We start from the raw sequence: 25662 nt of genomic DNA, 5'->3' as shown, positions 1-25662 counted from the left end.
CAGAAGTATAAATCAGCCTATCAGCCGTGCATTTGTGTCGACCTTCCTCAGTGGTCAGCTGATAACTTGTTTGAGGCTTATAGATTTTCCAGCATCTTGGATTTTAAATGATTGGTTGGTCAGTTCTGACACCATGACACAAAATAGTCTTTTTTACTCATTTGTTGTGCTTTTAAATTGAAGAGATTCCCCAGAGCTTGAGTTTTTATGAATGTAGAACTTTAAAACTCTTTTCTTATTGGTTAATAGTAGTAGGAGACTGCCTAGTGTTGCACATGCAGAGCTTCAACAGCAGGTTTGCTCCAGTGCTGAGCTCTGCTGGACCCCACACCTCACTGCCGTATAAAGCTATAAGCAGGACCACACACTCAGAGATCTTCGTCCAGTTTCTGATGGGAAAGTTTATTTTGAACAGTTTCATTTTCAGGACATGCAGTCCTCTCCAGGCTTTCACAAGTAAGGTTTTAATAGCTAAATTGGAGTTATAACTAGTCTGAGATAAATTTATCGTAAAACATGCTGAAGTGAGGTGTTGCTTAGAGTAAATATATGCTTACGCTCTAGAATCTTAGGCTTTTTTCTGAAATATTATAACCTTAGTTTTTTGTATGTTGACTTCTAGTGTCCAATCACGGTAGATCCAGACTTTTCTGGAGACCCTCTGGGGTTTTAGATAGAATTAGCAAATAATAAGAATACAGTGAATATTTGATGGACCTCTGGGTCCATCAGCTGTAGTCCTGGACCTTCTGACTGGTCCAGCAGATCTGCTAATTCATTCATATACAGTATATATTGACTTAATAACTGTCTCACTTCTCGCTGTTGAGGAAAATATTCTGTTCTCTGTGGTCCAATTTTTACTACACATTTATTCTTGTTATACATGCACAATTAAAACCAGTTTACATACACTCTAAAAAAGGAACATAACCATTTAAAAAAATGTCTGATGGTAAATCATACTAAATGTTTACTGTTTTAGGTCTGTTAGGATTACCTAAATTATTTACATTTGCTAAATGCCAGAATAATGAGAGTTTTTATCTTGGGAATTTATTCATTTCTAGACAGTGTAAAGTTTACACACATTTCCTTGGTATTTTTTAGCTTTGCTTTTAAACTGTATAAATTTGGTCAAATGTTTTTGGTATCCTTCCACAAGCTTCTCACAACAGTTTCAGGAGGAATTTTGGCCCATTCCTCCTGACAGATTTGGTATAACTCAATCATATTTGTAGGCCCTCTTGCTTGCACTAGCTTTTTCAACTCTGCCCACAAATTTTCTATAGGATTGAGATCAGGGCTTTGTGATGGCCACTTCAAAACTTTCACTCTGTTGTATGTTTAGGGTCATGGTCTGTTTGGAAGACCCATTTGTGGCCAAGTTTTAATTTCCTGGCTGATGATGTTGCTTCAGTATTTCTACATAATGTTCTTTCTTCATGATGCCATCTATGCTGTGACGTGGATCAGTCCCTCCTGCAGCAAAACAGCCCCACAACATGATGCTGCTGCCACCATACTTCACTGTTGGGATGGTGTTTCTAGGCTTATAAGCTTTCCCCTTTGTCCTCCAAATGTAACACTGGTCATTATGGCCAAACAGTTCAATCTTAGTTCTATCAGACCACAGGACATGTCTCCAATAATTATACCTGTGGTAAATTCAGTTGATTGCACATGATTGGAAAAGGCATACACCTGTCTATATAAGGGCCGAGGGTTGACAGTGCATGTCAAAGCACAAACCAACCTTGAAGAAAAAGGTGTTGTCTGTAAACCTCAGAGGCTGGATTGTCTCTAGGAACAAGGCCGGGGAAGATTACAGAAAATTTTCTGCTGCTCTGAAAGTTCCAGTGAGCACATCCATCCATCATTCTCAATCCTCTGTAAGTGGAAGATGTTTGGAACTGCCAGGACTCTTCCTAGAGCTGGCCGGCCATCTAAGCTGAGTGATCGGGGCAGAAGGGCCTTGGTCAGGGAGGTGATCAATAAACCGATGGTCGCTCTGTCTGAGCTCCAGTGTTCTTCTGTGGAGAGAGGAGAACCTTGCAGAAAGACAACCATCTGTGCATCAATCCACCAATCAGGCCTGTATGGTAGATTGGCCAGACAGAAGCTCCTCCCCGCCTGGAATTTGCCAACAAGCATCTGAAGGACTCTCAGACCATAAGAAACAAAATTCTCTGGCCTGATGAGACTAAAGTTGAACTCTTTGGAGTGAATGCTGTTCATTACGTTTGGAGAAAAGCAGGCACTGCTCATCACCAGGCTAATACCATCTCTACAGTGAAGCATGGTGGTGGCAGCATCATGCTGTGGGGATGTTTTTTAGCAGCAGGAACTGAAAGACTAGTCAGGATAGAGGGAAAGATGAATGCAGCAATGTACAGAGACATCCTGAATGAAGACCTGCTTCAGAGTGCTCTTGACCTCAGACTGGGGCGACGGTTTATCTTCCAGCAGGACAATGAACCAAAGCACACCGCCAAAATATCAATGGAGTCGCTTCACAACAACTCAGTGAAACTTCTTGAGTGGCCCAGCCAGAGCCCAGACCTAAATCCTATTAAACATCTCTAGAGATCTGAAAATGGCTGTACACCATTCACACCCATCCAACCTGATAGAGCTTGAGAGGCACTGCAAGGAGGAATGGGCAAAAATGACTAAAGACAGGTGTGCCAAGCTTGTGGCATCATATTCAAAATGAGGCTGTAATTGCTGCCCAAGGTGCATCAACAAGTTATTTAGCTAAGGCTGTGTAAACCTCTATACATGTGATTTAAAAAAAAAAAAATTCAGGTTTTTATTTTTAATAAATTGGCAACAATTTCAAAAACTCTTTTTTCACATGGTCATTATGGGGTATTGTGTGTAGAATGTTGAGGAAATAAATGAATTTAATCAATTTTGGAATAAGGCTGTAACATTAAAAAGGTGGAAAAAGTGAAGCGCCATCAAAACTTTCCAGATGCACTCTATGTTTCCATTACAGAAATGACCAGGTATTAACTTGCTATAAATATGGCAATAAATAAATGCAGTAGGGCTGGGCTGTGTGGGTATCATGTATATATGCTTACAGTGGAATGAAATGTGTACCGTAAAATCATTTTCTGTTCTCTATATGCCGCAAAACGCAAATTAGTATGTGTGGCCAGCTCATGACCAGCATGCATGAGGCTGAGAAAGATGCTCTGGCAGTGTTGCCCGTTACTTTATTTTTTCTTACTTTAAAGTTTCATTATTTATGCACGGATTATTAATGCATGAAATGATGGTAATCATTTGTATTTTTAAAGGAAAAAACTGTTTGATATTTGCTTAAATTGTTTACATATTCACATTTTCATATTTAAGTTACTGGGGATTTATTTTATATCTGTCAGAAGATGTTACCTATGTTTGATAATTTCCATATAAAACTGTGAAATGTGACATACAGTGTAATTTTGTTGTTCATCTAAAGTCATATGTTGTTTACTGTAAGGTTATAAATTAAAATAAATAATCAAATAAGATCAGGTACTTTTGTTTTCCTAAATATTCAAGCTTATTTGTTTTTAATATTAAATCCTTTTGTACATTTTCAAGAGTAACTAACTTTATAAATAAAACTATATCATAAATGATATCTTCACCGTGAATTAAACTGTCTAATAAAGTTTTGTCATACTGCCCAGCCCTAAAATGCAGCTACTGTATATATTTATACTGTAGATGAGAATATTTAGGTATTTTGACCAAGATTTGTTGCGGTTTTACTGTTTAGACTGTCTCTTGTAGAATATGCTGGTTCTAAATTGTGTAGTGGTATTTTATATTTTATTATTTTAGAAAACAATCATTCATTTAAGAAGTGCAGTGAATGATGTGTTTATTGGCAGCATATTAGGTTAATAGCTTTAAAATGAGCCAAAATTAGGTTTTCAGCAAGTACATAACCAGCCGGCGTTCAAAACATCTTGATTACTAGCGGTTTAGGGAGCATGAATTGCAGGGCTCGAAATTGTGATCGATTTGGTTGCATATACGCACAATTTTATCTATGTGACCTTAAATTATATTTGGGAGCATGTGTGTGAGTGCATTAATTGTTTCCGTGTGACGAGTTTTGATTGCAAAATGTTCACCGCATGTTCGTATTTATGGAGCTAATAATATGCCAAAACATTTGTCTTCAAATTGACTATCGGGGGTCCGCTATTTTCAGTAGTTTGTGTAATTAACATACATGCTTCAGTGAAGCAAATTCATATATTTAATTCAATTACATCTCATTGATTAATCAAACTCACTTAGGGTGCTTTCACACCTGTGAATCGATTCAGTTGTTCCGAAACAGAGATTACAATTGTTACATTGTTGCTCTTTGCTCTTGGTGCGGTTCGCTTTCACACTGCAAAGTGTCTAATCGGACCAAAAGAGCTAAAACAAGTCACGTGCGAGTAAACTCTCCTTACATTGGTCAGAGTGTCAGGGTTTGTTTTGCAGCGTCCCGGCTAAGCTGTCAGGAGAGGTGGTGATTGACAGGGTGCGCGCGCGCGACGTGTCTGAGGAGAGACGCGGTGGGGAGGGGTGAGAAAGGTGCATGACGATGCCTATTTAAGGACCGGGAGGGAGACGCAAGATTTTCGGGAGATCATCACTCGTTTGCGGGCATTCGGAGACTCGCGAAACTTCCCGCCATACTCATTATTCTCTCTTCATTTAACCGTATGCCTATTACATATCCATAAAACACTGTGATATAACCACGCTCGGATCGGATCGCTTTCTCACTGCAATCGAACCGCTCCAGGGTTCGTTTCAATCGAGCCGCGACCACCTCATTCAAGCGATCTTGGAGCGATTACTTTGGCGCGGAACAGAGCGCGATTGCCCTGTTCACATATGCCAAACGAACCGCGCTAACTGGGCAAACGAGACGCGTTCCTAAACAAAAGTGTAGGTGTGAAAGCACCCTTAAGCATTCAGTGTTTTGAGGGATAAAGAGCTGATTCTGACATATAGCCTAACCTTATCTTTTAGTAAAAAAATTCTAATTCAAAACATTTTAATAGCATATAATAATCAGTTTATTAACAAATGAACACAATTAAAATTCACAATTAAAAATTTTGGCATATTATCATCAAAATCTGACTGCAAGTTAATTCTTGAGATATCAACTTTTGGTAAAACGAGACCAAACTTAAAAACATTCTTTATCCAATAACTGAACTTTTTTTTTATCACTTTTGTGTGAACCATCCCAATAAATCTATAATCTAAATCAGTGGTCACCAAACTTTTTCCTGGAGGGCTGGTGTCCTGCAGATTTTAGCTCCAACCCTAATCAAACAAACCTGAACAAGCTAATCAAGATCTTACTTGGTATACTTGAAACATCCAGGCAGGTGTGTTGAGGCAAGTTGGAGCTAAACCCTGCAGCCGGTTCACACCCGCACACCATGCCCATCTGGAGACCTGATCGTAAAGCCAATGTTAAAGTGGTCTTAGATGAAGTAAATCGAGCAGCGTGATAACGACTCATCCCGAGATATGGGATGCTCTGCACAGAGGAGAGCATGCTCCTAACTCTGTTGACCCAAAGCCTCAACTGGTCGAGGTGCCAATCATTCTTATTCACATAACCGAGTCTGATCGTCCACATAAGCCACCGAATGGGCTGGGCAGCATCACCCTTGACCCTCCACCAAGGAAACAGTAGGTCCCCTTTTCCCCGATTGGCCCGTCTCGAGGTCGCTTCGCGGTCCTCTTATCGGACATAATGTCTTTATCCTGCGAGAGACAACACTGCAAAGAGAGAGATCGACTTAGAAAGTCACTTACCAGTTTAAAATGATTTGATCAGCTTTAGTTTAAAAATGACGCTGGGTTTTTCCTACTCAAAGGTTTCTGTCGCCATCTTGTGGATGGACACCGTCAATCGTCTCAAACATTATGAAGCTGCAGGCCCGGAGACCCAACTGCACACTCAGACCTGCACGCTTTTACAATATGAGCTCTCAGGTTAAAGCAAAATTTATTTGCTTGTGATTTTGTGTATTTTTTTCCCAAATGGATATCGCAATTTAAAAAGGGCGGTCTCTGCCAACACTAATACAGCACACCAAATGCTCCAGATATTTCCACAGTTCTTTTTGCTCTAGAAATGAAAAATAAACTCCTCAAAAGATTGTAAAGCATTTATGTTAATTGATGTTATTTTCTACATAATAATTATTAATCCAATTATTATTTTTCACTATTTTTCTCTGCATTGTTTACAGCTCGATGACTTGTAGGACCTCATGAAAAAAATACACAAAAATAAAGTTTGTTGTGTTGTTCCTTTTTAAAATCGTACGATTTCATAGGACTGAACTCTGACTCTGACTGAGTAAGCTTAACTTGTAACAGTTTTCCTGTTACTATTTGAAATATCTACCTGTAGTAGCTATCTCACCCATTAGAGGGCGATCTAGGTAGTAAGTCTCCAATCTGCTTAAAAGGAGGTAGAGAAGAAGCAGTAGGCAGGAAGTATGGTCCCTAGCACATGGAAAGGCTTCTTCACTGCGCTGTTGTTTGTTGATGCCCTTATTTGAGGAACATTTTTGTTCTTATATCTCAGATGTAAGTAGGCCTGTTTTTTTGTATATATTTCGGTTTTGTACATATGTTTTGTGTAGGGTTGGCAAGGTTTTGATTGTATGTTTGTTTATATGCAGAGGGTTTTTGGTATCCACTTTAAGTCATCAAAACAGGACCTGGACAATCCATCCTCATATCCACAGACTTTTTCCATCCACTTTCCTACTGATTCCGTGGCCAGCCATTGATGAACTGTTTGCTGAACTTGATCTTTCATGTGATTCACTTAAGGACTGTTGGTATCTTTTTTGGATTGCTATAAATACTGGATTCAATGAGAAAGACACTTATCGAATGCTTATTTCTGTCTAATAGTGATCATTAATGAGTTGACTGCTGATCATTTCATATCCCCAGTGTGTAACAATAATTATTCATACCTGCTGTCATATACATTTCTAAATACACATGAATCTCTGAAAGTTGTTTTGTGGTCTCTCAATTTCTTTAACGTAACTTCAAAAAAAAGTAGTTGTTACATATTTGGCGCCCGAACAAAAGACAAAATTTGATTGAATTCTTGAGAGATACATTCTGCTTTCTTTGAGTCATGTTTTTGTTAATGTGTCTATGAGGCCATAATTTCAAAAGTCCTAACATTACACTCTATTTCAGCATTCTAAAGTTGACATTATTTGAAGAGCTTTAGTAGCTTCAAAATGGCTGCCTTGGCTAAAGAGACAGAGGGTGATGATTCTTTGTTACCTGATTATTCTTCAGAGCCTTTCACTACTCATCGAGAGCCTATTCAAGACCTTATTCATTCTCTCGCTAGCTTGTACTTGGAAAATGAACCTGAAATTGGTGAACAAGAAGAAGGGGATTTTGATGATTCTTTGTTACCTCCTCCACCTCCTACAATTGAAGATGATGATAGCTTGTTAACAATGATTATGGCCACACGAATGCATAAAGTTGAAAGTAGAGTTGAAGCATTTGAAAATTCCTCTGATGTTCGTTTCAAAGACATTCAGCATCAGCTGAATGAACAAAGTAATAGGATTGCTGTCATTGAGAGTCAGGTCCAGCACATGCTAAAACAGTACCAAGATCACCCCATAGATGTACAACAGCTCGAGAATTCGTTATCTACCATGTTAAAGAAGGAGTGTACCCAAGTGAAAGATACTTTAGAAACAAAGGTTCAAGAGTTGGGGCAAGCAATTATGGATTGCCTGAAACGGAGAGATGGACAATTGAAATCATTAATCCAGCCTTCTGGGGGTGCAACGTCTACTCCACACTTCAGCCACACCATATTAGACCATGGATCTTGTCGTCCTGTACATTTTAAGACTCCTATCAAGCTAGAGTTTCCAAAATTTGGGAGTTTAGATGGGGAAGACCCTATTACATACCTGGAACGATGTGATGAATATCTGGCTGTACAACCTTTAAATGACTCTAAGATCATATCCATGCTTCCTTCTGTATTGACACACACAGCTAAAGACTGGTGGGTAGCCGAGAAGAAGAGGGTAAGAACATGGACACAATTCAAGTCTGTTTTTCTTCAATCTTTCTTAGCAGATGATCATGATGTTGAAGTGGAAAGAAGGATCAGAGAAAGGAAACAAGGGGTTGATGAAAGTATTCGAACATTTGCCTACCAGTACAGAGCATTATGTCTGAGACTGAAACCTTCCATGACAGAGCGTGAGATTCTCCAAGCAGCACTACGGAACTGTAACCCAAGAATAGCAAGCATTTTAAGAGGTACTGTAACTACTGTAGATGAGTTGGTACGTGTAGGAACACTTATAGAAAAAGATATCAATGAAGAAAGATCATTTTGGAGACAGATGCACCAAGAAGCTAATGCAAAGTCCACTGAGGGTAATAAATTTTTTAAGGGCCGACAGTCGAACCCTCACATAGCTGTATGTTCTGATAGCAGTGAAAGATCTCCTGTCACATTAACATTGCCCTTAACTATTAAAGGTCATCAATATCAAGCAATTCTGGATACTGGGAGCACTTACTCTTTAATTCAAGAGTCCTGCTGGAAACGACTAAAGTCAAATCAGGAAGTTTTGCAATCGAGTAGAGGACAGTCCTTTTCTCTTGCAAATGGATGTGTACAATCAGCCTTGGGGAAGATAGCTTGGCAGGCTACCATCCACGGACATGACTATCCTATCAGAGCATATGTAATGAAAGATTGTGACTTGGCTTTTCCTGTTTTGTTGGGCCTGGAATTTTTGAAGATGTCTGGAATCACAGTCGATTTTAGAAATTCTTCCTATTCTTTACCTGAAGAATATGGGGTAATCCACTCCTTCACCTCTTCCTCCCCTTCACCAATAGTAAGTCTGCACCTTGCACTACCTCTAATACCAACACCTTCTACTGATCTAGCCATTATAAAGGAGTTAGTGGATCGAGCTGATGTCTCTAAAGCCCATAGACGTCAACTAGAAGGACTGATGCTTGATTGGCCCACTGTATGCACTGAAACTTTAGGTCAAACCAACTTGATTCATCATCAAATCCATACAATTGATGAAATTCCTGTGCGAAAGAAGGCCTATCCTGTTCCAGTCAACAAACAGAAGTTTATAGATGAGGAAATAGCAAGAATGCTTGACAAAGGCATTATAAGACCTTCTGTATCTCCATGGGCATCACCAGTTGTACTTGTGCCTAAAAAAGATGGCAGTACCCGCTTTTGTGTTGATTATAGAGCTTTGAACTCCAAGACTCCTCTTGATGGGTTTCCAATGCCTCAAATTCAGGATATCCTTGAGTCCTTGTATGGAGCAACCATATTTAGCACATTAGACCTCAAATCTGGCTACTGGCAGGTAAAAATGGATGAAGACAGCATCAAAAAGACTGCTTTTGTCACCAAAAATGCCCAATATGAGTTTCTTCGTCTTCCTTTTGGCCTGCGAAATGCTGCTGCAACCTTTCAGAGGCTCATGAACAATGTTCTGAGAGACTACATGGGAGAGTTTTGCTTTGTCTATCTTGACGACATTGTGGTTTACTCAAAAACCATCCAAGATCACTTTCAACATCTCAAGCTACTCTTTGCAAAATTGCAAGACTCTGGTTTAACACTCAATCTCAAGAAATGTTCTATGTTGCAGAGGACCATTACTTACCTAGGACATGTTGTTTCTGAGGAAGGAGTACGGACTGAAGACACTAAAATCAAAGCAGTTCAGGATTTTCCTGTCCCAAAAAATCTCAAAGAGGTACAGAGATTTTTAGGTCTTGCTAGTTGGTACCATCGGTTCATTTCTCACTTCTCAGAGCGAGCTGCTCCATTGTATGCACTGAAAGGTAAGAATGCAATCTGGAATTGGACAGTTGAATGTCAAAATGCCTTTGATGATCTCAAATATGCACTACAACGAGCACCAGTATTAATGCCCCCGGATTTTACCAAAGTCTTTAGAGTGCAGACTGACGCCAGTGACATAGGACTAGGAGCTGTATTGACACAGGATTTTGATGGTGCAGAACATGTCATTGCCTATGCTTCACGTCTTTTACATGGAGCAGAAAAATCATACTCCACTGCAGAGAAGGAATGTCTTGCGGTCGTGTGGGCTGTAGAGAAGTGGAGGCAGTATTTGGAAGGACGAAACTTTGAAGTACTGACGGATCATTCTGCGCTGACTTGGGTTTTCAATAACCCTAAACCATCTTCACGCTTAACCAGATGGGCATTACGACTACAATGTTTCAGTTTCCTGGTCAAGTACCGTAAGGGGTCCTGCAATGTGGTACCTGATGCCCTATCCAGAGGTATACCAGGGCAAGAGGTTGTAGGTCATATTGCCATCTGCCAGGCTAACAAGACTGATCCTAATTTGCCAGTCAGCTGGGATGAAATTGGGAAAGCTCAGAAGCTTGATTCTTCTTTGCAAGCTCTATGGGAAGCAGCTAAGCAAGCCACCACAGATTCCAGCCGCATTGCTTATTGTGTACAGAATGACTACCTCTTTCGCAGGGTGCCTAACAAAGATCAAGGGTGTGTTTACCAACTAGTCATCCCTGCATCACTGAGAGAACAGTTTTTACACTTCGCCCATTCAAATCCACTGAGTGGACACTTAGGAAGGATGAAAACCTTGAAGAGATTACTTGACAGTGTCTATTGGCCTGAAGTCCGTAAGGATGTTTGGAGCTTTTGCACCCAGTGTAAGACTTGTCAAATATATAAACCGAGAATCTCGAAACTGTCTGGATTGTTGCAGTCAACACCCGTAGTAGAGCCTGGCTATATGCTGGGAGTGGATCTAATGGGTCCTTTCCCAAAAAGTAATCGATCGAATGAATTCTTATTAGTCTTTGTGGATTATTGCAGCAAGTGGGTGGAACTTTTTGCTTTAAGATCTGCAAAAACTCACCTCATAACTAACATCTTGACAAAAGAGATGTTCACTCGATGGGGAACTCCAGCATATCTCGTCTCTGACCGCGGCCCTCAATTTACAGCCCAATTGCTCAATGAGACCTGCAAGCGATGGGGAGTAGTTCAGAAGCTCAGTACTGCCTATCATCCGCAGACCAACTTAACTGAGAGGATAAACCGAACCCTAAAAACAATGTTGTCCTCTTATGTCCATAACAATCACCGGGACTGGGATAAATGGATCCCTGAGTTCAGGTATGCCATTAACTCAGCATGGCAGGAAAGTACGGGTTTCACTCCAGCTGAAGTTGCTTTGGGACGTAAGTTGAAGGGTCCTCTAGACAGGCTGATCCAGAGACCACCTAATCCAGACCATCTAGCATATAACACCCTTGAAAGGCAGAAAGCTTTCCTTGAGCAAGTGATTGCAAAGACCAGCCAAGCACAAGAGAGACAAGGAAAATACTACAATCAACGTAGAAAACCAAAGTCCTTTGAGGAAGGAGATTTGGTTTGGATCCTCACACACCCTCTGTCTCGAGCTGCAGATTCCTTTATGGCCAAATTAGCTCCGAAATGGCAAGGTCCTGGCAAAATTGTAAAAAAGGTAAATAATGTCAACTACAGAGTGGTAATGCTTGATAAACCCAGTCAATGTGATACTTACCATGTGGAAAAGTTGAAGGAATTTTATGGAACTGTATAACTCTTTTCTTTAGGGGAAGGGGTGTGTAACAGTTTTCCTGTTACTATTTGAAATATCTACCTGTAGTAGCTATCTCACCCATTAGAGGGCGATCTAGGTAGTAAGTCTCCAATCTGCTTAAAAGGAGGTAGAGAAGAAGCAGTAGGCAGGAAGTATGGTGCCTAGCACATGGAAAGGCTTCTTCACTGCGCTGTTGTTTGTTGATGCCCTTATTTGAGGAACATTTTTGTTCTTATATCTCAGATGTAAGTAGGCCTGTTTTTTTGTATATATTTCGGTTTTGTACATATGTTTTGTGTAGGGTTGGCAAGGTTTTGATTGTATGTTTGTTTATATGCAGAGGGTTTTTGGTATCCACTTTAAGTCATCAAAACAGGACCTGGACAATCCATCCTCATATCCACAGACTTTTTCCATCCACTTTCCTACTGATTCCGTGGCCAGCCATTGATGAACTGTTTGCTGAACTTGATCTTTCATGTGATTCACTTAAGGACTGTTGGTATCTTTTTTGGATTGCTATAAATACTGGATTCAATGAGAAAGACACTTATCGAATGCTTATTTCTGTCTAATAGTGATCATTAATGAGTTGACTGCTGATCATTTCATATCCCCAGTGTGTAACAATAATTATTCATACCTGCTGTCATATACATTTCTAAATACACATGAATCTCTGAAAGTTGTTTTGTGGTCTCTCAATTTCTTTAACGTAACTTCAAAAAAAAGTAGTTGTTACAAACTGACCGAACGTAAAATACTTACGTTTTCTTGTGAGATCAGGCTGGAAATATAGTGTCAGCAGGTGGCATTGTCTGAGAAAATAAGAGCATGGTGAGCATACTGATGGGTCTCCGGGCCTGCAGCTTTATAATGTTGCTTCACCCTACTCACTGTCTTTGTTCAGCCCCCAATGCGCTGTCTCAGAAATTATAAATATTTTAAAATAGGCACGATCCTTATAATCAAACTGCAGAGTTGTAATCTAAACAACCACATTCTCGGCTAAAAAGCCTCAAGAGTACATTATGTTGTTCAACAGCAGCAATATTTGTCAAACGGTGAAGAGGCGGTACGAGTGCTGTTACTGGCAGAACATCACACGGCAAATCAACCAATCAGATTCAAGAACCAGACAGAACTGTTGTATAAATATTTCATTTACAGAGATGGGAAGTAATGAAGTACAAATACTTCTTTACTGTACTTAAGTAGATTTTTTTGGTATCAGTACTTCACTGCTTATTTTTCTGAAAACTTTTTACTTCTACTTCTTACATTTTTACACAAATATCTGTATTTTCTACTCCTTACATATTTAAATCAGGCTCGTTAGTTTCGATTTACTGTTTTTTTTGTGGCGCAATCTATAATATTTATTGTCATTGCGCAATTTTAATGCCTTTTCAAATCAATCGTTTTTTTGTCACTGTGCGCCTGCATGCGTGCGTGCCATTTTTAACCTCTCATCACGTGCCGTAAGTGGGCTTGTTTATTAAGCTTACTATGGGGACGGCAAGAATTGCGAACTTTGATGAGAGAAAAGAAATCTGTGATGTAAACATGACTGACGTTTTGTTTATACCAGGTATTATGATGCATTTTGGTCGAGCGGATCACAGGTAAACGAGATGCACAGAATATTTTAACAGTATGTTTGTCCAAATCCCATTATTAACACTGAAATGATGTCTCCCTTACATGTCATCTATTTACATCTTAGATGTCATATTTAACCTTAAATTTATATTTATTTTAATAATCAGATTTTTCCAAATGCCGATAATTAAAGTACAACACTATTATTGTTTTATTAGAGGCTACAAATGTCCAATGGGGGGCGCCAAATCTTTATTTTGTCACTTAATTGTTTATTCAGATTCATTTAAAACGGCTCATTTGTAAATTAATTGGCTCGTTAGGAATGACTCGCTCAAATATTTCCTGTTAACCTCATTTGTTAGTGCTTCTTCAATGGTAATGCATTTAAATCTTTGATTTCAATAGTAACAACATAAGAGATGTAAATAAAGTCTATATTGTTCTGGATAATGTACAGGGAAAACCACTTTACATCAGGTTTTTTTTGGCTACTGTATATGTAGGATGGCAGCTATTGTTCGTAACAGGTGTAAAGTTATGTTTTGTGTCTAGGTAAATGATACATGAGTGGTGTAAAGTAACAAATTACAAATATTCAAATTACTGTAATTGAGTAGTTTTTCTCTGAAATGATAAGTTACTGAGTAGTTTTCAAAATGTGTACTTTTACTTTCTCTTGAGTACATTTTTAGTGCTGTATTAATACTTTTACTCCACTCATTTTCTTTAACCTGCGGTCACTACTGCATTATTTATTGTCTAAAATAAGACCTGTGATTCCTGTCCAATCAGATCACACATAGAAAATAAATAATTAACTACCTCAAGACATGGGTGATTCATAATTGAAGGAAACTGTTTGGAAGCATTAAAAGTGTCCAAGTAGATGTCCAAAAGCTTGACATGCATTGACCCAGAAACTGTTTTAATGCACGAGAAGATGACGAATGTTTACTGTATGATGACCGAAAGGGCCTTGAACACCCAGCAGACACAAGACGTCAACATGACGCCAGATTGACATTATACCCCAACATCATGGGAACGTTGCGTTTTGTTTGGAAATTAAAACCGGGTTGATGTCAGGCCAATGTCAGTGTCCAACCTAAAACCAACCAAATATCAACATCTAATGATGTTACAGCTTGACGTCGTGTGGACGTTACCACTATGACGTTGGATTTTGTTTGCCATACCTGATGAATAAACGTCAGTATTTGACATCAATATGTCGTTAAAGATGTTGGCTCGACATTGGATTTTGGTCAGTTTCTAACACAACCTAAAATCAGCCAAGTATCAACGTCATTATTGGACATGAAAAACACGTCATTAGACACTGGATAGACAAGAAATTTTGGTCAGCTGACATCACAACCTAAATCTAACTTAAGATTAACATCTTATGACATTGTGTGCCTGCTGGGCACTAACTTGATGCACTACAGAATGTTACGTTTACACACACATGCCCAAATTACATGTAAATGCATCAGTTTTTAACAGCTTAATACTCACTACTCTTGAGTACTTTTAAAAGATCCATTTTTTACTCATACTTTGAGTAATCTTTACACTTTTACTCTACTTGCACTACATTTTTGGGCAAGTAACGGTACTTTTAGTTAAGTATGATTTTTCGGTACTCTTTCCACCACTGTACGTGGGGCAACTTTTTGAGCAGTGTTACTGGACAATATTGTAGAGTGATGTCGGTTGACTTGTTTGAGCTGAAGGTTGGCCACAATCTTTACCGAAAAATTTGAAATGTAAGTTATTTTGTACAGATGTATACATGATGTGCAGTGTGGTTACCACTGTGAAACTAAAACAGGTGAATACTTTATACTTAAGTACTTATTTCAGGCCGTATTTACTTTTGCTTGAGTACAAAAGTGTAGTCAGTACTTCAACTTTTACCAGAGTCCTTTAAAACATGAGGATCTGTACTTCTACTTGAGTGAAGGATGTGTGTACTTTTGCCACCTCTGCTCATTTATTTAAAATAATTAATTTATTATTTGTAATTTCATTAAAAACCTTAATGTTCTCCAGAATCCAACAGATTGCTGTACATACAGTGCATTTCATAGCCTGGCCTGTGTTTATAAGCGCTAGGCTATTTATGAAATGTATGCATTAATGCATGTACAGTGCTCAGCATAAATGAATACACATACACCCCTCACACATCTCTCTTTTAATTTACTGTTTATTTTCTTTTGGATATTTTACTATAATATATTTGTGCACATACATTAGATTAGTCCAGGGGTCACCAATCCTGTTCCTGGAGGGCCGGTGTCCCTGCAGGGTTTAGGTCCAACTTGCCTCAACACACCTGCCTGGATGTATCAATTATACCATGTAAGACCTTGATTAGCTTGTTCAGGTGTGTTTGATTAGGGTTGGAGCTAAAATCTGCAGGACACCGGCCTTCCAGGAACAAGTTTGGTGACCACTGGATTAGTCAGTACCAAAGCCAAAGCTGGAACTAATCCACCAAAAAAAGCCTTAAGGTCAGTCCAAAAGTGTTGTGAAGGAATATTAAATGACTTTAATAATCGTGAAAAATCAAGAGAAACATGATAAATATTAAATTTAAAGATGAATTTTTGTATTTTGTCTTTTAGTCTTTCTACTCCTGAAGATGTTGGGTGAGCAGAACTCTTATTTTTATGAATATATCTGCTTGATTAAAGTGTTTTGTTTAAATGCTCCAGCATATATTGACCCACTGAGAAGTTGATAAAAATAAGGTGAACTCATTTATGCTGAGCACCGTATGACAATGGGTCAGACTATATTCGAACTAGTGGTGGGCCGCAATCGGCATTAACATGCTTTGTTGACGCAAGACTCTTATCAGGCGATTAAACAAAATATCGACGTTAATCTATTCTCAAAGTTGGGTTGGGAGCTGGGTCTGTTCTACGCAAGCTATGATGACTTTCACCTTGATATTTTAGCGTGGATGTATACCTGGCCGAATTGCACTGTAGGGGGCGGGAACAAGTCTTCAAACCCGTGTGTATTCCTTCTGTGAAATTACCACATCAAACAGGACGTGCTGACATGGATACAGTTCACTAGAGTGAATTCGATTAATGTTAGTTGCACATCTAACCATCAGGCACCTGTAGAGTTTATGCGTTCGAGTAAAACATATACAAATAAAATAGAGCGGGTGCTTTTTTAAATGAATGACGGTGAATGAAAGTCAAACCGGTGATCCATCTGACAAAAAAGTGCCCTTCTGAATCAAATCTGCAGGATACCCTTCTGGATCTTTCACTTTGTTCAAAGACATACTGACTACGCTTACATGGACATCTGTAATCTAGTTATTGGCCTTAATAGACAACAATATAATTAAGGTGTTTACGTGAAGTGCTTTCATGTAAGAGTTTCCTGTAATTCTGGGTGAATTTAAGTGAAGTTTATTTATGAACTAATTTCGAGAGGATCACGTGATTATGATTAAACACGACTGGTTCCACATAGTATGATTTACCAATCAGATGATTTCTAACCCACGGTAAAGATCCAGGGTTTCTCACTACAGTCATCTTCAATTTGAAGAATACCCCCTTCCGCCCCTACTCCACCTTTCTCTTGATAAGGTGGCACGTTGGCTCAGTGATTTAACAGGCCGGCCGTCGTTTCTGTGAGAAGTTAGCAAGCTCTTCCCATGCTCACAAGGGTTTCCACTGGGTTCCCCAGTTTCCTCTCACATTCCAAAAACATGCACTACAAGTTAATTGATCAATCTCTGCAGTTCGGCAGTTTTACTTTCACTTATGAACATTACATTCATGTCTCCGTGACAAACTGGGGTATAAGACACAAATAAGGAATAAGGACTGGTGAGAGTGTTATGGAATTTAATAACGCACGCCAAATGTAAAGAAAAAACTTCCCCATTTTGTGAGTGTGTGTGTGTGTGTGTGTCCTTTTCTGACAGCTGCATGTGTGGATCTTGTTGTAGAATATTGCGAAAAGTCCTCCATGACGGTAATAGTTTGATTGCGGTGTTTACTTCAATAATGCCACTAATATCTGCATACTCCACATGTCTTAATTTAATTTCTGTTTAGTTCAGTTATAACTTTAGTCAGATTAAGGTGACCAAAAATGGCTGTTTGGAGCTTATGTAGGCCTACAGTTCAACATTCATGTTTAACTGAAAAAAACAGTTAGTAAACACAAGTACATCTTATTGAACATCATTTGTTTTTATCACCAATTATCAGTAGAAGAGTTTCTCAAGCAGTTTGTGATGCATTTTGGAAACAGGAGATGAGCCCCTGGTCTAATGCGCCACCTGGCTTGAGAAACCCATTCTCAAAGACTTACTTTTAGTCATTATTTGGATAGCACACATATTCTGAATGCCTTCGGCAGAACTCAAATGAGCCATTTTAATCTAGATTAATCCAGAATAATTCCAAGATTACAGTAAGATTAATCTAGATTAAAAATTAATCTATGCCCACCTACAATCTTAAGTATTTATAAGTAATTAGCATTTTCCTCCTGGAAAACAAAACATCCTGAGTTTAATGCTTAATGTGGCGCAATGCATTAAAACCAAGACCAAACTTAGTGTGACCAACCAGACATCGCTAGTTCATCTGACTCCGTCCTCTTGTAGCTTCATTTGTGCTTTTCTTCTAATATAATCACAATTTTTACAAGCACTAATTTAATAAAGGCAGCACGGCAGCGGAGTGCTGTTACCTCACAGCAAGAAGGTCGCTGGTTCAATCCTCGGCTGGGTCAGTTGGTGTTTCTGTGTGGAGTTTACATGTTCTCCCCTGTCTGCATGGGTTTCCTTCGGGTGCTCCGGTTTCCCCCACAGTCCAAAGACATGTGGTACAGGTGAATTGGGTAGGCTAAATTGTCCGTTGTGTATGAGTGTGAATGAGTGTGTGTGGATGTTTTTTCCAGAGATGGGTTGCGGCTGGAAGGGCATCCACAGCGTAAAAACGTGCTGGATAAGTTGGCGACCCCAAATTAATAAAGGGACTAAACCGACAAGAAAATGAATGAATGAAATATATGATTACCCTAACTTGTCTACATATAGTTAAGCCTTTAAATGTCACTGAATAGCTGAAAAGACATGCGCTATAGGTGAATAGAGTAAGATAAATTATCCGTAGTGTACGAGTGTGTATGGAACTCATTGCTGGAAGGGCATCCGCTGCGTAAAACATGTGCTGGATAAGTTGATGCTTCATTCTGCTGTGGCAACCCCAGATTATTAAAGCGACTAAGCCGAAAAGAAAATGAATGAATGAATGAATTTAATGAGTTTAATTTCAGCTCATCTCTATTTCTGTAGCACTTTTTTAGTGCTCCAGCAACCCCAAACAAGATAGTCAGATATGCAAGTGGAAGCAAAATTCCAGCAACTGACAAAAGTGAAGAACAAATATTTGGGGAAACCAGACTCAAGCCCGGCCAACCAACAGCAGCTTTCCACTGGCCGAATGAAATGAGCAGAGCTGCTGTTTGGCCATCAGAGAGCATCCATTGTTATTATCGCCAGAAAAATTGATAAATAGATAAATATATATAAATTAATGGAATATGATCTCTACTTCTAATGATCTTCAGTAAAATCACTCATTTTGACTCATACAGTGTGTTTTTGGCTACTGCAAGACTGAAGAACTGCAGGTAACATTTGACTAGATATCTGTCTGTCGTGATACACAAATATACAAGGAGGACGTATAAATCACTTCATTTATTTTGAGCACTATTGCTCTCCTTATTCCTTTACATTTAAATTGAGGACAGAAATGTATTTAAAAGTTATTGTTGGATACTTCTAAAAGGTGCTGTAATGTAATTGACTGGTGTCTTGTGTTTCTTTCAATAATGATTGAACATGTTTCTCTTTTATCTGTTATTTTTGTAGATTTTGTCTTGATGTTGCTGGACAATGAAGAACAGACAGGAACTGGACAGCTTGTGATGGCAGAAACTGAGCAGAACAGCTGCTTCTACAAGCGACAGCCCAAATCACACTGAGATCATCATAAGACTGTTCTTCCAGGCCTGAACCCAGAGCTGCTTGTGTTCCCAGTGAGTTTCTATGTACTAAGTACTATGAGTTTCTTTCTTCTGTTATACACAAAAGAAGATGTTTTGAAAAATGCTGGAAACCTGTAACTATTGACTTCCATTGTGTTTGTTTTCCTACTGTGGACATCAATGGTTACAGGTTTTCAGATTTGTATCTTCTTCAGTGTTCAACAGAGGAAAGAACCTCATCGGTTTAGAAACACGTGAGTAAATAGTTGAGGGAGAACTCTCTCTTTAATTGAGTCATTTAGAAAACTCACAGAAATGATGATCAGAGCTTCAGTTTGATTCACAGGATTTTATTTGACTTATTAGCCAACAATACATAGAAGCAGTTCATCACAAAACAATTCAAAGAACAATTCATTACAAAACAATCATGAACACTTCATTATAAAACAATCAGTCTCTCTTATGACAGAACACCAGATTCATTAATGAGGGAGAAAATAGTCGAGCAGATCTTTGATGACACTTTAGAGGAGAAAACTGTGACAGCACTGGAGTTGAAGTTCAGTTCAGTTCAGTTCAGTTCAGTGTGGTTTAATTGTCACTGCTGAAAGTCCAAACACTGAAGAGCAAATCCATCGATGAGCAGCTCCACAAGTCCCAACCAAGCAAGCCAGCGGCGACAGTGGCGAGGAACAAAACTTCACCAATTGACAAAAGTGAAGGAAAAAACCTCGAGAGAAACCAGGCTCGGTTGGGTACGACCATTTCTCCTGTGGCCAAAGGTCTTGTGCAGAGCTGCGGTCTAGGCACCATTCATTACCATTATTGTCATTAATTACTCAGCTCATGTCCTTAGTTCGAATTCATGTTTAGTTCATATTGAGAACACAAATGAAAACATTTGAGATGAAATCTGAGAGCTCTCTGACCCTCAAACCGCACATCCAGAAGAGCGCAGTGCACTGTATGTGTGTCGCACTGCTGACGTTTAACCCAGAGGCCTGCGCGACTTCCTCTCATTTAAACAAAGCGTGGGCACATCTGAGGTAAACGTCAGCAGTGGACACACACACAGTGCAGGACAGAGCTCTCATGGTTTGATGATTTGATTTCATCTCAAATCTTTTCATTTGTTTTCTGAAGATGAGGAAAGGTGTCAGGGGTTTGGAGCGAAACTTCTTTAATGCAGAAAGAAAAACACAAAAATATTAAAACAAAAATAATGACTTCAGAAGTCCTGTAATGCACTGGATGTGTGTCGCACTGCTGACGGATAACCCAGAGGCCTGCGCGACTTCCTCTCATTTAAACAAAGCGTGGGCACATCTGAGGTAAACGTCAGCAGTGGACACACACACAGTGCAGGACAGAGCTCTCATCAACACACTGACACTGAAAAGTAAGATCTGAGGGGTTTGGAATGACATGAGGGAGTAATTAATAACTTTAACAGTCTTGTGAAATTTCTGGAAATGCTGCTGTTCTCCTCTTCGCTTCTTTAGTGTTTTCTAAAATGAAGAAAAACAACACAAAGTTATTTAAGCAGTGATATGAAGGGCTGTCAAATAAGACTTGTGACTCTAATAGAGCAGAAGAGAAAAGAACAGGAATAGCATGAAGGAAAGAAAGACTGAAGATGTAGTTTTGTGCTCGGTGTGTTCCTCTACCTCCTCTTGTTTAACTGCTGCGCAGGATTTGGGGTCGTTGGATTGAACCACCGGTGCTTTTCTAACTGATGTAACTGCAGCCGCTCAAGTGGACAGCGGGCCAAACACTGGGAAAGCAGGTTCTGGCATACTGAAAAGTGACACAGAGAGTGTGAAATATGTCTGTAACCATTATATTCAATCCTTTTTTACTCGTGACTGACATATTTTATTCTGTCACTGAGGCTGAGATTGTTCAGAGGTGTCTGCTTACCTGGAGATAACCTGGGGTGTGTCTCAAGGGATGCAAACATTATTGAATCTTTGTCAGAAAAGGGCAAATCTGCATGCAATATATCATACAGCACGCTGCCTATTTGCCAAATGTTTGCCGGGTCAGCATAGAATGTGGGATCCTTGAAAACCTCAGGTGGCGTGATCCCACTGGCTCCTATAAGAGAGACATTTTCAGAATTCAGTCATTTCATAAGACAATACTGTGAGCAAAGAAACTAACAAAACGCCAACTCACCTCGAAATTCACTGCTGTTGAAAGGCTCGCTGGTAATTGGCCAAGCACAACCAAAGTCGATCAATTTGAGCTGTAATCGGTGTTTCGTCACCAGGATGTTCTCCGTGTGAATATCTCCATGGAAAACTCCACGATCAGTGCAGAACTTTACAGCTTGGATCAACTGACGAATTAACCGGCGTGCTCGCTTTTCACTAATTCGCCATGTCATTGTGATGTAATCAGCCAAGGTCCGGCTTGACTCTGGGTACTCCAAGACGAGAAGGAAGCTGCTCTCATTCTCAATCCAGTCGTGTAATCCGATGATGTTTGGGCATTGCGGAGCATTCATCAACCTGAGCATCATCGCCACTTCCGCAAGCACAGGTGTGGAATGACCATCCTAGAAAGAACAACAGATTTCAAAGATATTACCAGAGCAGAATGGCACAAAGTACAGAAACAAAAACTGGAAAATGTTATTGTTGTGTGAATTATTCAACTTACAATGTTGAGATATTTGTCCTGTTTAAGCTTGGTTATAGACTTCAGGGTAACCTGCGAAAAAAAAACAGTCAATTTTTCAAAGTAAGTGGCAAATTAAAGCCAACAAACTATTAATATTTAATAATTAGGAGGAAAATGTTGACTGAATGTAAAAAATTGTTCTGTACCTTTTCACTTTCACGAAGTTTGTGAGATGCCACATACACCTTGCCAAAAGCTCCTTCTCCAATCATGCTGTCTACTTTAAAGTCAGACAGATCAAATCCTGAAACAGAAAAAGAGCAGGGAGATTTACTTGGATTGTCTGGTATGAAACGGATCAAATAAAAGACTAATAAATCCTTTAAATCTGGATTTAATGCAATGAGCTGAAAGCAGTAACTTCTACCAGAATTGCAGGAGTAAATTGATTACTAATTATATTAATTATGAGTTACAGAAAACAGAAGGAAATGATGACTTACTACGAGTGGGCACAGAAGCCTCTTTAGGCTCTTCAGGCGCTGGGCCTGGCAGACATACTGACTCAGGGTCAGCGGGTTCTGCAATTTCAGGGATAATTTCAGCAGGCGCTGCCTCAGAGTCAGCTTCATTCTCCAGCCCTGGCTCAGACTCTGGCCGGAGCTCGGGCTCGGACTCGGACTCGGAATCTGACTCTGACTCTGACTCGGACTCTGGCTCTGGCTCTGGCTCTGGCTCTGGCTCTGGCTCAGGTTCAGGTTCAGGTTCAGGTTGTGGTGTAAGATGCTGGACTACATCGGTGTCACAGCACAGGAAAGGGCACGTTGCGGCCTTCAATACTCTCTTGAAGAAAGCAGAGACTCTTTTCCCTTTCCTTCCTTTCTTGGGTTTTTCTAAAATGAAGAAAACAAACAGAAACATCTCCATGAACAGAGCTGCAGCTACTAATTAATACACAACCAACAGCACAACAAATGACACTGTCTGATTTACAAGCTAAAAACAACAAAGCATAAAAATAACAGATGAACCAAATTCAGGATGACTCACCATCAGTCCCATCAATATCAGAGGGGTGTTGAACAGACGGAGGCGACTGAGGACAGACCGAATCTGCATCCGTCATGTTCTTAATATTGGTGAGGCCATGGACACTGATAGGCTGAGGATCTTCCCAGATCTGGCCTGGCAGACACACCAGCTCAGTATCAACATGACCTGTAAGGGCCGTTGAGAACTCAGGACTGGCCGGATCTGCTGTTTGCTTGATCCTGGAGGGGCCCGGAACACTCAACGGCTGAGGGTCTTCACAGACCTGGCCTGGCAGCCACACCGGCTCAAGGTCTGCATGTGCTGCGACGGTCCTGGAGGGACCTGGAACAGGCAGATGCTCGCAATCATCGATATCCGACTGTGGTTCAAATGGAGCCACTCTGTTCCGGCCACAGCAAAGGAAAGGGCGCTTCACAGCCTTCCATGCTCTCTTGAAGAAAGCAGAGGCTTTATTCCCTTTCCTCCTTGTCTCTGGATTTTCTGAAATAAAGAAAATGAACAGGGAAATATTAGAAAACTCTTTAACCACAGGTTCAAAATAGACAAACTGCTGTAAATTAGACATATAAAAGACAATCACACAAAACAAACAACAATAATAAATGTACAATTATAATAGAAAATGTTTGAAAACTGAAATTAATTATGTGGAATTGAAAATCATTTCTAAGATGTAAAATGACAAACACAAGCTGACAAATAGTCTGTAAGTCATAAGTCCATATTAGACATCAGGAAAAAAAACTAAAAGCAACTATTTAGCAAAAATAAACATTTCACTCCTGCTCACACAAAATGCAAACTATTATAAGAACTGACTTTGAGTCAATATTCTGAGTTTTACCAGTTATAGATTGAGCTATTTAACAATCACCATCACAATGATTAATCAAATTTATGTAGCATTTTATTTGTTTGTCAGTGGGTGCTACATCTACATTCTTCCTCAAGCACCACTTCTCCACCACAGAAAAACTAATGAACCTAAATCAACATTGTTCAGCTTTTCATTAGCAATTGTCAAACTCAAAGAGAACAATTTCTCTCGCTCTGGAGCTTCATTAAGAAATCTGTGAGTAAATTATAACTTTAATCATTTAACAATTAGTCTTAGAAATCCAAATGAAAATAGAAGTCTTGCTCCAGAACTTCAGTCACAGAAACAGAGCTGTAGACATTTATTATTATGGAGGTGAAGTTGGTTTTATATTTGCACATTTGTTCATTTAACAGTTCGTATAAGTTGTTTACCAATATTAGGTCTGAAATCGCATGTAAGTATGACTTCAAATCAACATTAGCACTATTTAACTGACTGTAAACACTGTTATACGATGATAGTCATTGGCTGTTAATATGATTTCCCCATTTAGAATTTGAAACAATATTTTTCTGTTATATTATTAAGGAGAAAGTCAGAATGTGTGAATATAAAACCAACTTTACCTCAATTGTATTAATTCATCCCTGCTTGAACAAATAAAGATTTAAATATAATATTCTCACTCAGTTTGCTAAAATATAACAAATATTCCTCCACACCATCAAAAACTAAGAACATTACTGTGCAGGTCTACACATAGGATTTATATTAAAGTAATATTAAAATGTTTTTATTAGTAAAGTTAACAAGGCACAATTTCTGTTGAGTGGAAATGAGAAACTTAAAAGCCAGAATGTCAATACATAAAATATCAGCAGGGCTCAAATCACAGAGTCAGAAAATATTCAATATCACAACTACACTACACAATTACAAACACGAGAGGTTGAATATTTAACTCTTAAGTCGGTAAGTCGTCTTATATGGCGATATTATATTATTATTATTATTATTATACTTTTTCTTAAGACGTGATAATACACTGTTTTTGTAAATTGTCATCTCACCTGTTGGGCTTCTCATCACTGTAGGAGGTGTAGGAGAAGCCATCGTGTCACTTTGATGATTATGGTTGACAAATACTGTCTTAATCAAATTAAGTCGAGTAAAAAACACAGCTAACGTGTTATTTGCCATTTGAGATGCAAAACAAGTCGCTAAAGTCGATAATCACTGTTCACTCTACTCGTTCGTTTGTCACTCTGAGGAATTTCTGAACTGTGTTCTGTCCTATGACGTAACGTCTTTCTATTTATGACATCATAGGTGAAGTGAGCTACATTGCTTCTTCCAGACCCTTACAACTTCAAGATATTTTTTGTTACTATGACGGTGAAACTGATACATCAGAGAACTACATTATTAACTTTTTTATTTTGTATGGAAAATATTTTATTCACAAATAAAAATTCTCCAATTCGCAGCCTTCTTTTTCACGTTTATTAATAGAAATTGATGTTTTTAATAAATCTTCTAGACTAGGTAATAACAAGAAAAGTGATAGATTCTTGGATTATTCTGATAAATATTTTGGAAATATCACGGACACATAAGTCCTTGTTTCCTCTTGCTGTATTTGTGTTATGTATGTATCTCTGTTTAATTTTATTTATTTATATTTTTCTCTCTTTTGTTTCTCTTTTAATAAAATTTTTTATATGTTTATATAATTTTTTCTGATCTGTTATTATCATTGTTTTTTTGTGTAAAATTGGATTTTGTACGTTTATTATT

At 38.9% G+C, this 25662-nt stretch overlaps 2 protein-coding genes across 2 annotated transcripts in view; one reads left to right on the top strand and one right to left on the bottom strand.

Annotated features, from left to right (window-relative positions):
- The window catches only part of LOC137496560 (serine/threonine-protein kinase pim-1-like), a 25677-nt gene extending 5090 nt beyond the window's left edge, over nt 1-20587 (top strand). Inside the window, exon 7 of the mRNA XM_073914435.1 lies at nt 19249-20587. The gene's annotated coding sequence lies outside the window, so the exon portion shown is untranslated. The remainder of the gene's footprint in view (nt 1-19248) is intronic.
- On the bottom strand, nt 19057-25662 carry LOC137496533 (uncharacterized). The gene is made up of 9 exons (XM_068223863.2): nt 24936-25662; nt 23043-23525; nt 22496-22885; nt 22199-22296; nt 22032-22082; nt 21546-21927; nt 21288-21464; nt 21035-21164; nt 19057-20875 (listed from the first exon to the last, which is right to left on the bottom strand). Exons 1-9 carry the CDS (start codon nt 25063-25065, stop codon nt 20866-20868), a joined length of 1851 nt encoding a protein of 616 aa, XP_068079964.2. The 5' UTR covers nt 25066-25662; the 3' UTR covers nt 19057-20865.

Source organism: Danio rerio, chromosome 10, assembly GCF_049306965.1.
Source record: "Danio rerio strain Tuebingen ecotype United States chromosome 10, GRCz12tu, whole genome shotgun sequence".
NCBI classification, from domain to species: Eukaryota; Metazoa; Chordata; class Actinopteri; order Cypriniformes; family Danionidae; genus Danio; species Danio rerio.
Note: the sequence above shows the minus strand (reverse complement) of the source record. Positions and strands in the feature narration are given on the sequence as shown.